Source organism: Tachypleus tridentatus, chromosome 1 (assembly GCF_004210375.1).
Source record: "Tachypleus tridentatus isolate NWPU-2018 chromosome 1, ASM421037v1, whole genome shotgun sequence".
Classification (NCBI taxonomy): Eukaryota; Metazoa; Arthropoda; class Merostomata; order Xiphosura; family Limulidae; genus Tachypleus; species Tachypleus tridentatus.
The window spans coordinates 81,844,309-81,862,078 of record NC_134825.1 but is presented as its reverse complement, the minus strand read 5'-3'; the positions used below and the strand labels follow the sequence as shown (position 1 = coordinate 81,862,078).

Sequence of the window (17,770 nt, the reverse complement as noted above, 5' to 3'; positions counted from 1 at the left end):
AACCCCTGATTTTAGCGTTGTAAATCCGGAGATATACCGCTGTACTAGCGGAGGGCAAATAAGTAGGTAATAAACAATGCCCAAAATACATAAATGGCTTTTGCAAATTAAGGTATTGTAGTAATAAAATGCTAATTAAATAATATTATCTAAGTGGATTAAGTTATGCTTCACATTACATAATGATTATATTGCTTCAGTCGGATTGTTCTGTATATGCTTGTGTAAATGTTTTTTATGACAATATGTATAAATTGGTTACATATTTTTCTAGAATGTTATTTCAAAGTAATTAGCTATGTAAATATAATGAAGAAAAATGAAGTACCTTGATACATCTCTAGAGAATGCATCAGATGTACAAATAAACATTTATGAATAACGCGTAACATTTATTGATTTCTACGTTTTATTTTGACAGAAAATATCAAGGTTAAAGTGAGTATTTCGAACACTGTTAATGGTGCAAATGTGCAACAGAAATATTAAATCATGAATATACAATAATACACTTTTATTTTTGTACAATAAAGAAAACAACAGCGTATAATAACTGATATTGGTATTTTATTTTACGAAGAAATGAAAAATAAAAAAAAAAATTAAAATCATACATATTATAGTTTACACAACGTAAACACAGACGACACTACTGTCATGATTACCAGCTTGAATTATGTTTCTTTCCACTAGATGGCAGCACAGACAGAAGGCGTTAATACTAACAGCAAATTAATTTTAATACTGTTCTTTATTTTTATCAATATAATTTATAAATTTGTGCGAAAGCTTTAAAAAAAATTGAAATTATCATTTTTATTTTATTCTTTCCGTTTAAGTTGTTTAAGATGACCTCAACTAAGACTTTAGTAATGCATAACTGAGAATAATAAAAGTAAAAGCTTTAACTTTTATTGGAATTTACATTTATTGCATCAATACATCTACTTTGAAATAATATCAATTACCAACTATTTCCTTATAAAATAAAAGTACTAAAAATATTATAATAATAACTCGAGAAAATTCAACAAAAGCTACAATAACACTTAAAGTGCTTAGTATGTACATAAATATTGTGACAGAAAGAAGGATATAATGCGACTAGTCATAGGAATCAGTATGTAATAATATCTTTAGATGGTCAGAGTTTAGACAATAAAATAAAACAATTTATTTTTTAAGTTGCAGAAATTCTAAGTTGGTGATAAACAATATCGCACCTACATTATATTCATCTCTTTACCTCTTCTTATTAATGATGTCACTTTTTATTTTAACAAATTAATGTTTTCGATTTCAAGGCAGTGCAGCAGCTATTCCACAATATAGAGTTAAACATATATATTAATATAAAATCATTGGATGAAATAAACATAAGCTATATAAAAATATAAACTACGAATCGCTAAGCCTAAAAGTTACGAACATCATGAGCTTTTACCAAACTTACAAACACTTAATTTTGTTAACAAGATAAAAAAAAAGCATTTTAACTGCTGTCCTTGTGATATCATCGTTGAAATAAAGAATACAGAAGGTCTCTGTGACAAAAATAGTTTCAAATTATGCGAACGTTTTGAAACTGAATAACGAGTTTGGTTGAATTACAGAGCATTAGGGTATTCCTCGTATTCTTGTCGCCCTACAAAAATAAAATAAAACTTCTTTAGCTTCGAATAATTTAATTCTTGAAACAATTAAACTTTCTTCACATATTATATACTAAACTGAAACTCAAAACCACTTCATAATCATTATCAATTACACGTTAAAATAAAATAAAAATATCTTTCAGAATCAAAATAATATACGTAGGGTTCCACTTGTTTACCTAAAACCATGGAGAAGTAAGTTTAGATATTCTTTGTTTATGGTGTAAATCCGTGTGTATTAAAAAAAATTATTGAAGAAAGTGAAAACTTTATTCACAGTCAATTTTCTCCAGCACCTGGAGTTTTATTGAGTGATACTAGAAGATCTGTTTAGGAAGCATATCATGACAACTTGATGTCTCAAATAAACAACGCTTTTCTTAACCTAGTGCCCGTCCCAAGGTTTGTGTTCAGTGTATACATAAGAACGAAAGGACTTTTACAACAAGTTCTGATATCAAAAACAGATAACATGTTTTTAATTTCCAGGAGTAACATTACATTTTTATCTTCACTGTATAAAATCTTTATTACAAAAGTTTAGAATACTTCAAGAATAACAATAATTAAAAGACAAGAACTCACCTGATTTGTCTTGAACATACAACTGTGCAGACTCGGAAGCCTCACCCATATTGTTTTTGGCGATGCACCAGTAGGTGGCACTGTCTTTGGCGTTTATATCCAATAACTGCAGCCAGCTTGTGACCTCATAATGACTAGGTCCACCACGGGACTGGACAGCAATATGCGAATCATCAGCTAAAACATAAAGTACAAAATAAATAATAAAAATACATTAATAATATGATTAATTTCTAAGGTGATTTTAATAATTTTTAAAGATTTTTTTATAACTGAATAGTAAGAATGAAGGTATTTAGACTAGTTTTTATTATTTAACATAACCTAAAATCTGTTTAACGCAATTTTAATCTTAAAAATTTTAACTCTAACTTTCTCCAATGCAGTATCGTCTTTAGAAGTCTTAGTTTTTGTCCCTAAATATCAAAATGTTTTTGTTTTTTTTATACTGCTAACTTGAAACGTTTCTTTAAAATGAAAATAAACTAGTAGATTATCGTAGTTTTAAACCTCTTACTTGGCAAGGGAATCAGAATACCATCTCCTCGATCTACCTTCCATTCAATGGACGGAACTGGAAACCCACTTACTTCACATGTGAAGGCCACAAAACTTCCGGTCTTATTGTAAACATTTCTAGGAGGAGACACAATCTTCGGAGCTGACACAGTTAAAATAATAAAAAATCTCAAGGAACATGTTTTACAAGTATCAACTAAAATCTAATAAAATCCTTAAAAGTTTTGTATTTGTTGATACTTTTTAGAATTAACTTTTGAAAACAAGGTTCCATTGAACTCCAATCCACGTGTAATATATAAAACAGTAGTGAAGTGTAAAACCTAGTAGTTATTAAAGCATCCTTAAATTCCAATATCCAAAATTAAACTAAGTTTAAAAAATGCATATTTCAAAATAAAAACTCAGTGTGGTCTATTGATAAGAGAATCATAACAATGTTCCAGTGTAAATAGATTGGGGCACACAATTAAATTACAGGTTTTTCTTTTAAAAAATGTTTTTAGACAGTGTGTTGATATATTGAATAGCTTTCAATCGACCAGAGGAGGCGGAACAAGAAGAGCATCGGGAGACATCTACTCCAAATTTGGACCCGGTAGCGAATTGCTCCTTTGTGTAATTATCGCTTTCAATGCTTACGTTTAATACAGCAGTTAAGGTCCGGCATGGCCAAGTGATTAGGACGTTCAACTCGTGATCTAAAGGTGGCGGATTCGAATCCCTGTCACACCAAATGTGGTTGCCCTTTCAGCCGTGGGGGCGTCAAAATGTGACGGTCAATCCCACTATTCGTTGGTAAAAGAGTGGTCCAAAAGTTGGCGATGGGTGGTGATTACTAGCTGCCTTCCCTCTAGTCTTACACTGCAAAATCAGAAACGACTATCGTAAATAGCCCTCGTGTAGCTATGCGTGAAATTCAAAAACAAACAAACCATCCTCACATTCAAATATGTTCCGCCACCTATGTTCTTGACTGACTCTGCCTTTAGAGAGCTCTTCATCAGCAAAGAGTTCGAAATTTTGTCTCTAACACTAAATAGAAGACAGGAGATCCATGGAAAACTAAAGACTTTATAAATAAAAATGGTGAAATTGTTAAATATAAAATAGTTTTAGCTCATCAGAAAAAATAATGTAGACTTAAACTATCCGAAGTTCGTAAAAGAGAATAGTAATAGAATATCTTATTGTAATTTATCATTGTGAACAGTCGTAGGTTTTAGCAAAAAAAATTATCTTATTAATTCTCTTATCACTATGAACAGTTCTAAGTATGATATAGTAATAGGTTATAATAAGACCATTATCAGGATATTATAGCTTAACTTCTCAGTGTTAGATATAATATAATAATAAGAAAAATTAATGAACTAAAAACCCTATAACCCGAGCGCGTTCGAAAGGTGGACCTTTATTTTTCAGGGGAAAACTATGAACAATATTAAGATATCCTAGTTTCACTTGTCAGTGTGAATAGTATTATGTATGGGATAATAATAGATCATAATAAAACTATTATCAAAATGAATTACCGGTAACAACAAAGTTTTGTTGTTAATTGTTGCGAAGTATTTCATCTTTGATAATATAACATAAAGACCCCTGTCGCACCAAACATTCTCGCCCTTTCGGCCGTGGGGGCGTTATAATGTACGGTTAATCCCACTATCCGCTGGTAAAAGAGTAGCCCAACAGTTGGCGGTGGGTGGTGGTGACTAGTTGGCTTCCCTCTAGTCTTACACTGCTAAATTAGGGACGGCTAGCGCAGATAGCCCTCGTGTAGCTTTGCGCGAAATTCGAAAAACAAACAAACATAAAGACCATAATTAATTTTATGGTATTGAGTGTGTGTGTATGTGTGTTTTTTTTATAGGAAAGCCACATTAGGTTATCTCGTAAATCTACCGAAGGGAAGCGAACCCCTGATTTTAGCGTTGTAAATTCGTAGATTTACTGCTGTACGAGCAGGAAGCTTGAAGTATTGAAAACCGTTATTAGAGAAAATGTTAACAAACGTCCAAAAACTTTCATCAAATGCAATATCTTGTTTTTATATAAAAGTAAAATTATTTTAAAGAAATTTTGTATTTAGGAATCCTTGAATTTAAAGTGTGTTTAGGTGTGTCTCAAATCAAGTATCTGTGTGGGCGAGTGAATAAGATATACAAGATTAACTATATTTCTTCAAAAAATTTCTGTTCTTGGAGAGTAACGGATTAACATTAAAACCTGCTAAGAAACTTGCATAGCAACCAAAAACTTGAAACTCAAGTGTCAGCTAAGATAAAAAAATAGAATAAATGTATGAGAAAGGCCAGGCAGCTGTGGCGCATAAACATCATGACGTTGCCATCTTGGGAGCGTACTTCTTCGCTTACATCATGTTCCAGTTTCTCCCATGGATCTGTAAAACCTAAGTGGTCAATCTTGCTGCGAATAAACATAAAATCTGAAAGTCTGACGCGTGATTCAGAAATTCCTTGTCTTATAAAAAATTGTAAATTGTGAAAAAAATCGAAATTACTGACATTCAAGGATGCATCACCAACAAAAGGCAGTAACTACTAAAATTTAATCATGAAACTCGCGTTAACTGCAAATGTTCTTTTTTTCCACATTCCTCTTATAATAAATTATAAACCTCGTGATTTCTATTCTAATCCATCGCCAAATTTCAGCATTTAAACTCTGTAGCCTCTAAGACCATTAAAACTGTTTTGTTTTTTTACTTCTGTTACACGGGCCCGGCATGGCCAAGCGCGTAAGGCGTGCGACTCGTAATCTGAGGGTCGGGGGTTCGCATCCCCTTCGCGTCAAACATGCTCGCCTTTTCAGTCGTGGGGGTGTTACAATGTGACGGTCAATCCCACTATTCGGTGGTAAAAGAGTAGCCCAAGAGTTAACGGTGATTGGTGATGACTAGCTGCCTTCCCTCTAGTCTTACACTGCTAAATTAGGGACGGCTCGCACAGATAGCCCTCGAGTAGCTTTGTGTGAAATTCAAAAAAGAAACAAAACTTCTGTTACAGCTTTTAAGAGACATTGAGCTCTTGAAACATGGCAGTATAGGTTTGTAACAAGTTGGTTCTTTAGTAATCTGACTTAAATGGAAAGAGTGAGGTTTTTTTCCCGAACCGACTGGTATTAGGGAAGAAGAAATCAGATCAGAACAAAACATCGTGATTACTTAAGGAGGGGGAAATCAAATGAAACATACATTAATTAGGTAACTGAAATAAAACGATTTTATGATTTTTACAGATAACGTTGAACAGACCATGTGTAATTGATGATTATCCTACTCGTACACCCTTAACATTGTCTGTTTATGTTGAGATAAACTGCGTTCCCCTTCATTGGTTGGGAATTATCTGGCACTGCAATATAACCATTAAAAGTTGTTGTTTATTGAAAACATATCAGTTATATTATATAATGTAGTAGTTTATAGTTGGGGTCCAATGAGAATGATAAAGTTTTAAAGAAAATAGGTCACCCGCCAATCAAAGTTGAATGTTTGTTTAACGTTCAAGGACTGCACACATTTCAACATTATACATGTAACTGAAATTGATATTGTACATGTATCTTATGGTTCAGATAAATAGATTGAGAGATAGAAAATTAAAATACACAGACATACATAAAGCATCAGTATGAAATAAACTATATTGTTAAACTTCAAATTATTCAAATAATAAATATCAAGATAAAAATAACTCGTGAACTGCAGCTCTATTGAGCCTTCCTAAAATACAATAAAACTTAACGAATTACACGTTACGATAAGTTAACACCGTGGAATTCAAAATATTATAGTTTTAATCAACAGGATAAGAAATAAATAAACAAGAGTTACAAACTCCACGTTTTCTTACCAGATTCACCTGATTTCACATCTACTCTAGGTATATGTGTTGTTTTTATCCCGCAATTTCAACAATATCTTACTGTGACAACTGCCCGACACATTCTACTGTGCATAATTAATTAATTTCTGAAACCATTTAAACTGTACAACAAATACGCTGTTTACATAAATTGTTTAAGGCAAAAGTATAACTGTTTTGTCTAGATGTGACAAAGTATTTAGGTAATTCGGAAGATTTAAAGGAGTCACCTATATGTATAAACAATATATTAAATTATCACTAGAGGAAGGGCTATAGGCTTCCAAATGGTGGAAGCGTTAAGTTTTGCTGGTTAAGATAATTAATAACAAATAAAATTTCAGTTCATACTTCGTTGGCTGGTTTGATCGGTCATATTGATTTAAAGAGGAAATACTTTGTATTTAAATGGAATAGCAGAGTCAGAAAATTCAAAATAGAGAGCCATCAGTATATATTTTAAGCCTAAAGAATAAAATGTCATACACTTAACGTTCATTAAATTTTACAATTTGCCACTAGATGGCTCGGGAAATATTATTAACTTCGTTATAGCAATTATGTGTTTGTAAATGTTGATAAACTGCGATCCAAAGTTGTCTTATCTGGCACAGATGTGTGTGTGTATGTGTGCACCAAACAGGTCACGTGCAATGTCCCCGTCTCTCACACGAGAACGTACTAGTACGGGTAATGCAGGACATATGGTTTTATGACTAGCTGCCTTCGAATAAATAGATCACGTGATTTGCAGAAACTTTAAAAAGGAAAAGACGGAAGAAGTCGGATACAACGTGACCCCATTCACCTTGTCTCTTCAGCCTAACCTACTCCCACACTGAGTTTGGAGACACAGCCAGCGCCACTTCTCACATTTCGTGATAAAAAATAAACCATCTATATCCTGAAGAAATCACTTTGAAGTTCAACGCACCTTCCAACTTTAAAATATAAATCAGACTTATATTCATCTATTTTTATGCAGATCAAACGCCTGTATTTCAAGATTTTTTTACCATTATTAATACAAACTTCACGTTTTTAAGTAAACACATAATACTGAAGTTTTACCTTAGTTTCTGGAAATCTTGAAGAGTCTTACTTTTCAAGCTTGAATTATGAGACTCTTTGTCTTCATTATCACGTCAAACTTCTAGGAAAGTCATCAATCTTCCAAAATGTGTTTAGAAAACATCTTTCTGTTAAGAAAATAGTGACTTTGGTCACTCTTGTAATGTAGTTTGTATTTGTTATTTCAAGCCTGTTGTTAATGCCCCTATAAAAATTACATTAGCGTCTTTTCATGGTCCATCACAGGGACAGCGATAAGTCAACGAATTTTCAACGATAAAATCAGGCTTTCGATTCCTCTCTGTGGACACAGCAGATAGCCCAACGTAGCTTTGCTATAAGAAAGAAAAATACACTTGCACACGCCTTTTTGCAAAGCGATGAAAAACATGTTGTAAGTCTGATAATCATGTATGAAGGGATGAAATCCTCTTCCTTCTTGTGTTTTTTAAACTTACATTTAATGTCACCATCATGACATTACGATCAGTTCCTTAGGATCCATTACACATTTTTCTCTATTGCAACTCTTCAAATCTGAAACATATTTGCTTTATAAATTACCTTCGTTTTACAAAAAGCTTTTCATAGACAAGGTGCTGGAAAATACTTAGTTATTTCGTTTCGGTTAACATTCTTTTTTGCAAAATCGTGATTATAAACACCTGACATGGTCTAGTGATTAGGGTCGCGAGTTTAATTTCCCATAACCTTTCGCCCATAGGAGCTTTATAACGTGGTACAATTCCACTGTTTGTTGGTAAAGGAGTGACACAAGGAGCTTTATAATGTGGTGCAATTCCATTGTTTGTTGGTAAAGGAGTGACACAAGGAGCTTTATAATGTGGTGCAATCCCACTGTTTGTTGGTTGTTGGTATAACGTGGACTGTTTGTTGGTAACACAAGGAGCTTTATAATGTAGTACAATCCCACTGTTTGTTGGTAAAGGAGTAACACAAGGAGTTATAAAGGAGCTTTATAACGTGGTACAATCCCACTATTTGTTGGTAAAGGAGTAACACAAGGAGCTTTATAATGTAGTACAATCCCACTGTTTGTTGGTAAAGGAGTAATCCAAGAGTTGACAGCTGCCTTCCCCTCTAGTCTACCACTGCTAAAGAAGAGACGGTTAGCACAGACAGCCCTCGTGTAGTTTTACATGAAATTCTGACCAAACCAAATCATGAGTATAAAACGGTTGGGCCAAGTATGTTCACATAATCAATTGCTTGTTGGAAGGTCTAACATTTGAGTTAAGTTTAAGTCACTTTGAAGATCAAGAGGCTAAATCATGTAGGTCGCTAGTTAACTTGAATCATCTGACTCTTAACTAAACTGTATCATGTAACTAACTGTCATCTTGAATAGCCAGTGTTGAATTTCATTGTGTGTCTCACAACTTGACGTGAATCATATGACTTTAAACTACACAGTTAACCAAGTGACCAATTGAATTGTTTCACGTGCCTTACAACACAACTTGAACCATGGAGTTCAGACTACATACTTAAATTGCTTTATGTGGCTCTTTACTTGTCTGATCATGTTACAAAAAATCCGCACATCCAAATAGAAATCTTGTTTCATAAAGGAAACGCGCACAACAATATATTTTTTCGAGACCAGTAATTTAATAAATTATTTGTTCACTTTTGTATTTAACAGGGTAATTTCATAATTGCCTCTTATATTTATTCTAGACACCATGAAGAAACAGGATATAGGCCCCATGTTAGGATTTTAGTTATGTACTACGAGTTTTGTGTTTAGCTTTTTTTTACAGCTTTGCTGTGCCATTTGTCTGCTAGGGTTATGTTGTTGTTGTTTTTAACATGTTGTATCCAATAACCCACTTTCTGCTTAATAGAAAAAAATATGCTAGAAACGCATCTTGACTACTGATCACTTAATTATCTGTTGCTGAATTCGTTTGATCACAGAAACCGGTCATGTTTCACAACTTGTGATTCTACTCAATCGTTATAATCATTATATCTATGATATACAAAACTCTAGATGACCGTATTCACTCATGTAGTTGCAACACTAAAAACCAGGTTTCGATACCCGTGGTAGACAGAGCACTGATAGCCCATTGTGTAGTTCGTGCTTAATTCAAAAAACAACTACATCACTCATATAATATTAAGTGTTTGAAAATGCTTGGACAGTTATCCAAGTATGGTGTATTCCTTGAAGAAAATTTATATTGAGTAAGACGTTAAAATCATCAAACTTTACTTCGCTGCATGTGTTAAACAATAAACCTCAGCTGAACACTAGTTTCGTCCATAACGTTAAGCAATATCAACAATCAATCTTTATCTAAGTAAAATCGCAAAATTTACTTCTGGTGACACCAAGATAGACATGTAGTGACATGTTCTAAACAAAAAGTATTACATCACAACAATACGTGTAATGGATATTTGTATATAGATCACGTTCAATGTGAGCGTAGTTAAAGCTTTAGGCTACAAAACGTTGCACCAACAAGGACTGTAACAAATTAGAAATGGTTGGCTGATTGAATGTTTTTTGTTAAGCACAAAGTTGCACAACATGTTATCTCCCGGTTTTAACAGGTAAGAACCCTCAGACTCAATACTGAGCAATTGGAGGAAAAGTAGAAAGTTAATAAATTTCTCCTATCAATTTAACCTTAAACTTTATTACTGTTTTCAATGCGCTTGTGCATGTATGATTATAGGGGATAACGGTTATGGTGCAGTTTACATTACATATATCATACATTATATCAGTTATGGTGCGATTACTGAATACAGTACCGTATGTTGTCAACATCAGTTATAACGCACCGTACTAAAGACACACTTCCATGTGTTCTCGGTACCATTTATTTCGTGTCTTACTAAAGACACACTTCTATGTGTTCTAGATATCAGTTACAATATGCCTTACCAAAGACACACTTCCATGAGTTCTCAATTTATGACGCACCTTACTGCACGGAAGACACATTTCCGTGCAATTTAAATTTATTTCAGTTGAACATGCGACTATTTTTAAGTTAAAGCAGGAAACTTTGGATCGTGTGAAACTTAAGTTACTTTACACCAGGAATCTTTCTACTCAACTTGGATTTTGTGACATTTCAGTATAATTTTAGTCACACAACTTAAACTTAGATCATCTGACTTACTGATTAACTTGTATGTCTCATAATTACTTTACTGATGTCTAATTTTATGCAATAATTATCTAATTAATTTAATTAGGTGAATCTCTTGGTTCTTGTGACTTTTCATTTAATTTGAATAATTTAACACTAATAAATTTAAATATTGTTATTATATAGTTAACTTGACTCATGAAACTCTCTAATTACTTTTAATCATACAATAATCCGAGTACAGTCTTGAGACATATTATTATATACAGTCATGTGAAAAAGTTAGGACACCCTATGAAAGCCTGTGTATTTTTGTAACATTTTTGGATACATAGATGTTTAATTTCAATTTCAACAATACTGAGAGATTATAGGAATATAACTAAACAATTAAAACTGAAGAAAATACTTTTCAAGATCTTCTGTAAATGTAATTCTACAAAAATGCATATTCTAACTGAGGAAAAAGTTAGGACACCCTGCCCCCTAATAGCTAGTATTACTCCCTTTGGGTGAAATAAGTACAGTGAGACGCTTGTTGTAGTCATCTACCAGTCTCTGACATCGATTTGAAGAAAGTTTGTCCCACTCCTCAATGTAGAATTCTTTCAGCTGTGAGATGTTTAAGGGGTTTCTTGCATATACAGCCCGTTTTGAGTCACCCCACAGCATCTCAATGGAATTAAGATCTGGGCTTTGACTCGGCCATTTCAGGATTCTCCATTTCTTAGTTTTCAGCCAGTCCTTATTGGATTTACTGGTATGTTTTGGGTCATTGTCGTGTTGCAGGGTCCAGTTCCGCTTCAGCTTTAATTTTCTTACAGATGGTCTCACATGATCCTCAAGCACCCTCTGATACACAGTAGAATTCATGGTGGATTTTATGATTGTGAGCTGTCCTGGTCCTGCTGCAGCAAAGCAGCCCCAAACCATGACACTTCCACCTCCATGCTTCATATTTGGTATGAGGTTTTGTTCCTAGAATGCTGTATTTGGTTTACGCTAAACACGTCCTCTGTCCTGGTGTCCAAATAACTTAGTTTTGAACTCATCTGTCCAAAAAGCATTATTCAAGAAGTTCTAGTCTTTGTCTACATTTTCTCTGGCAAACTTCAGTCTGGCCTTGATGTTTCTCTTAGAGAGCAAAGGTTTCCTCCTTGCACACCTCCCATGCAAGTTAAACTTGTGCAGTCTCTTTCTGATTGTAGAGGCATGCACTTTCACATCAACAGTAGCCAGAGCCTGCTGTAGGTCCCGTGATGACATTTTAGGGTGTTTGGAAACCTCTTTTAGCATCTTGCGGTCTGCTCTCGGGGTGAACTTGCTTGGACGACCAGACCTGGGCATGTTAGCAGTTGTTTTGAAAGCCCTCCACTTTTTGACTATTTTTCGGACAATGGAATGGCTGATTTCAAAATCTTTTGGGATCTTTTTAAATCCCTTTCCAGACTCATAAGGTGCTATAATTTTCTTTCTGAAGGCCTCAGACAGCTCTTTTGCTCTCACCATGGTGCTCACTCTCACTTCAACAGTCAGGAGCACACCAAACTAAATGTCTGAGGTTTAAATAGAGCAAGCCTCATTCAAAATGCTGAGTAACGATCTTCTAATCATGTGCACCTGGTGTGATACACATGTGTGTGAGTTGAACCATTTTAAGTGGGAATAAATGTGGGGTGTCCTAACTTTTTCCTCAGTTAGAATATGCATTTTTGTAGAATTACATTTACAGAAGATCTTGAAAAGTATTTTCTTCAGTTTTAATTGTTTAGTTATATTCCTATAATCTCTCAGTGTTGTTAAAATTGAGATTAAAAATATTTGTATCCAACAATGTTACAAAAATACACATGCTTTCATAGGGTGTCCTAACTTTTTCACATGACTGTAGTTAGTTTGATTCACATAACTCTATAGTTATTTCTAATCTTGTGATAATTCAAGATCAGTTGGGAGACACATGTTATTATATAGTTACCTTGAATCATATAACTTTTCTAGTTACTTTTAATTATACAATGATTCGAGTACAATCTTGAGACATATTATTATATAGTTAGTTTGATTCATATAACTCTATAGTTATTTCTAATCATGTGATAATTCGAGATCAGTTGAGAAACACGTGTTATTATATAATTCATTTGATTCATATAACTTTTCTAGTTATTTATAAACATGTAACTGTCTTATCTACTTTAACATTCAACCAAAACTAGCTTACCCTATGTTTCTCTCTAACTGACATGAGCCATATGCATCTCTAGCTAACTTGAATCACATGAACCTACAGCTCACTAGAGGCTTGTGTCTTTTCATTTACTTAATTTAACTCGTGTAATTTTTTAAATTTTGTTGTTACTCAAATTATGCAGGTATCTAGTTTACTTGAACATAAAGCTATAGTTAATTAATTTAACTCATTGATATGCAATATATACCTATAGCTTAAGCCGTCTGTATGTTGGTTCATTTAACTCCTGTGATAATCTTAGGTATACTGAGTTCTTATAGATTCAGCATAAAATATATTAAAGAGTTAAAGTTAATTCTGATCTGACTAAATTAAGAAAAAAGACTGAACCTGTTTCACAGTAAAGCAAATACACTTGCAAAACAAACAATGTAACTGACTTGATAGATCTGTACAGATAAAAGTACAATATAATCTGAGTGAAAATCTTAAAACTGGACAATGCTATAAAAACCAACCAGCACATAATTGTACAAGTCGGATCAAATCTTCAATAAGAAATTTGTTACTCGCATACCTTGTCATTTCATAAACAGAAATAGAGACTAAGGTTTTTCGCATATTTTAAAAGATATTTGCACACATGTGCTTCTTGAAAACACATTAGTACAAATCTAAGGAATTCCCCAGCCATAACCCCAGAGGGAAAATCAGAAATACCAAAGGAGAATCACTTTTCACAATGTGCAACCAACACAAAAGTAAAATTAGCTCAATCCATGCTATGCGTTTAACAAGTAAACATAAAGAGAAAATGTCTTTCAGAAACTGTATCCCTTATGAAACTAGAAAACAAAGAACATGGTATTTTTCATATATCACACTCTAGTTAAATTTAATCATGTAAATAATTCGCTTATTCGAGACATGAAACAAGTTCAATTATTCTTGAGCTTTTGAAATCGCGAACTCCTTCTCTCTCCTTTAATAATAAACATTTTATAATCGAGTCATGCGAGTTCTGACTCTATTGCTTTTAGTATAGTCATGTTATTCATTAGAGTAAATATTTTAAAGATTATATTTGTTTTTTCTTAAATTTCTCACAGAGTTCAAGAATAGTTCAACACACGTTTGAAAATGACTGTTTTAGTTCACAAATTAAAGTTTAGTAACAAATAATTTGAGTCACTTAATTTACTAGTTTATTTGTATCACGTGACTTACTGATCCTCTAAGTCACGTGCGTTTTCAGATTATTTAAACCCTGTTGCTCTAGTGAGCTAAGAAAGTAAAATTAAAACGGCGTTATTTTGATCAAATTATATAGACACCAACTGAAATTAACTGTTCACATACATCCTAACACAAGCAAACGTCGTATCACAATCAAATAGATGCTTAAGATAATAAAAAACTGCTTGTACTGTATATTAAATATAAGAAATGAGATACACAAAAAATGTTACAAGTTTTCGCGCAACAAACTGGCTTTTTATGATAAATTATCTAAGACGCCTACACCCAACAACAGATTTATAGCATATCTTTAATTACTTCCAAGCATACATATCTACACTCAACATATTTATAAAATATCAATCACACCATTTAACTGTACATGTATATACAATCTCTAAATTTAGAAGTTTTTTGTTTTTCATAAAATTAAAACATACTTATCAACATCCAATAGACTTAGATGGTTTTATTAATGACAGCAGAGCGTATTAAACGTATTCCTCTGCACTAACCACACTTAGAAGATTTTACAATGCAGGAATGCATGATGGAATTCATCCTCGGAAGTTAGAACGCTGTCCTAATCTCTTTCTCAGCGCACAATGTCTTCACCGGACGATCATGTTTTGGTTAAACCACGCTATTATTTGTACACATACTCACCACCAGGACATCGGGTCTCATCCCCAGCAAATGAATCTGACAGTTCTTCCATCTTTAGGTGATATCTTTTAGGATTTACAAAGTCTACTCATGATATCTGTTTATAAACACATATCAGTACTCTCTGATATACTGCTCCTAAGCCCAGCATGGCCAGGTTGGTTAAGGCGTTCGACTCGTAATCTGAGGGTAGCAGGTTCGAATCTCTGTCGCACCAAACATGCTCGTCGTTTCAGCCGTGGGGACGTTATAATGTGATGGTAAATCCCACTATTCATTGGTAGAAAAGTAGCCCAAGAGTTGACGGTGGGTGTTGATGACTAGCTGCCTTTCCTATAGTCTTACACTGCTAAATTAGGGACGGCTAGCGCAGATAGCCCTCGTGTACATTTGCGCGAAATTCCAAAAAACAAACAAACAGTACTGCTCCTTTCTCATGATATCTAATTATTCATATGTGTCTGTATGCTCTCGTTCACTGGTTTCTTTGTCATTATATCTAATCATATATATATATACATACATATCTGTATAGCGTGATTTATTAGTTTTTTAGTCATACGCAAATGTATGTACACCTGGGTTCACTAGCTCCTTTTTTATCGTATCTAATCTTATACACATAACTGTACACTTTGGTTCACTGGCTCATTTGTCACCATATGTACATATCTGTATACCATAGTTCATTGGTTCTTCTGTCATTATATGTACATATCTGTATACTATGGTTTATTGGTTCCTCTGACATTATATGTACATATCTGTATACTATGGTTTATTGGTTCCTCTGACATTATATGTACATATCTGTATACTATGGTTTATTGGTTCCTCTGACATTATATGTACATATCTGTATACTATGGTTTATTGGTTCCTCTGACATTATATGTACATATCTGTATACCATAGTTCATTGGTTCTTCTGTCATTATATGTACATATCTGTATACTATGGTTTATTGGTTCCTCTGACATTATATGTACATATCTGTATACTATGGTTTATTGGTTCCTCTGACATTATATGTACATATCTGTATACTATGGTTTATTGGTTCCTCTGACATTATATGTACATATCTGTATACTGGTTTCTCTGTCATCGTATCTATTTATACAACATACCTGTACTCTAATTTACTGGTTTCTCTCCTGATACACCCAATTACATATATTTGTACGCAAGATTCTGTTGAGAAGTTTTATTTCCAATAAATAACTAAAAGGCTTCTGTCATTACATATAAATGTACTCACCAGATTCACATGGTCCTCTGCTGACCGCATGAAGCCCGTCATCCCGACGTTTATTCCTGGCTTGGTTTAAATGACAGTTTGTCTCGTATGTCTGTCCGTCGCTGCCACAAAGTGGTTCTTCTTCAAGACAGAAGCAAAGAGCCTCAGGGTGGTCACCAGGAGGGAGGTCGTTCCTCAGTCGACATTCCATATTATCCCCACAGCGGCCATGTTTGTACTTCTGGGGATGAGAGGCAGCTTTGTAGTCGCACAATTGTCCTTCCAACTGACCACAAACAAAGCAACATCCACATCGGTCCTTTACCATTCCGGCCAGACAATTGGTGGGTGGCGGGCAAGCCTCTGGGATACAGGGGCCACACTCTTTTTCAGCACCGGAAACAACAGCCGTCAGAGCCGTCAGTAGCAAGGCGGTTCTCACCAACATCTGCTTCATAACTGAAATTTGATTTTTCAAAATCTCGCGCCTCAGTAATACAAACTATACTGTTTCAAAATAAATTCAGGAAAAACAATATTTTTGGAAATTTTGACGTAGTTTAAGACTGAACCAAAACTTCTGATAACTCGTAAGAACACGAGTAGGTACAAGAAGCTAAAGTGAAACAGTAAGAACCACAGCCCGTTGAAAGGATGAGCAGGAGCATGCGCATTACCGCGTATAAACTTAGTTAAAATACTTATCCAATCATTAGCTTGATTCTTTCTATACACGTCTTCCCACGCGCAGCACGGAGTGGGCTGTTGAATATTGGTTTCAACTCCTCTGTATCAGACTGAAGATATTATGATTGCTTTGGTCAAGAGGTTTAATCTGAATTAGTTGATGACGTACATTAGTAGAGCATTTCAAATTTATCTAATCATAATCCAAATAAGTAAATGTGGTTTTTATTTAAAAATACAGGACGTTAATCTATTACATACTTTACAAGTACTGTCTATCAGACTCGCAAAAACTTGTGTGTATAAACATTAAATATTTTTAGGGATGGGTGTGTCCTAGTAGTTAGCTTACTGAGCTCCAAATAGGGAGGTTTAAAGTTCGAAGCTCAGTTCGTTCATCCTTGAGTATGTTATAAACGTGAAAATCAATCCTTCTTTTCAGTTAAGTATAACCGCATAGGCGGCGGGTGCTTATAACTAGTTAGGGACGGCTATGCGTTTAAATCATGTGTCGCCTTTTAAGTTAAGAATAACAAACATCGTTTTAATATTTTAAGTAACATTAATTACTCAAATGAAATAAATATTTGTCAGCTACAGTTTGCTAGAAAAATATTTTGTTATTTTTAGTTAATCTTCTTCCAACGAGCGTTTTCTGTTAGGATAACGAGATCATACATAAAAACTAGAGTGGACATATTCCCAATGAAACCAAACGATCTTAATTCTCTCGTGTGAGTAAAAAGAAGAACTATCGAGTGTCAGCTGTTCAGCTAAGAAAAAATAAGGTTACCATGTAATAAATAAACACACCAGCACCAAAATGTTTTATTTTTGCAAGGAACAACATTTCAGCGAAAATTATAAACAGGCAGTATTTACAAAA

The 17,770-nt window shown here is 33.9% G+C and overlaps 1 protein-coding gene across 1 annotated transcript; it reads right to left on the bottom strand.

The window, feature by feature from the left end:
• Nucleotides 1-547: 547 nt before the first annotated feature.
• LOC143253561 (insulin-like growth factor-binding protein-related protein 1) lies at nt 548-17,210 on the bottom strand. The gene is made up of 4 exons (XM_076507630.1): nt 16,219-17,210; nt 2,758-2,901; nt 2,241-2,417; nt 548-1,645 (listed from the first exon to the last, which is right to left on the bottom strand). Exons 1-4 carry the CDS (start codon nt 16,652-16,654, stop codon nt 1,608-1,610), a joined length of 795 nt encoding a protein of 264 aa, XP_076363745.1. The 5' UTR covers nt 16,655-17,210; the 3' UTR covers nt 548-1,607.
• Nucleotides 17,211-17,770: the final 560 nt, after the last annotated feature.

What these genes read in the sequence shown, in the direction of transcription:
- LOC143253561 (XM_076507630.1), bottom strand. Translation starts at nt 16,654, where the DNA reads ATGAAGCAGATGTTGGTGAGAACCGCCTTGCTACTGACGGCTCTGACG. An exon ending in CAGAGGACCATGTGAATCTG is followed by an intron (nt 2,902 to 16,218) that starts GTGAGTACATTT and finishes TAACTGTGTCAG; the next exon opens with CTCCGAAGATTGTGTCTCCT. An exon ending in TATTCTGATTCCCTTGCCAA is followed by an intron (nt 2,418 to 2,757) that starts GTAAGAGGTTTA and finishes TTTATGTTTTAG; the next exon opens with CTGATGATTCGCATATTGCT.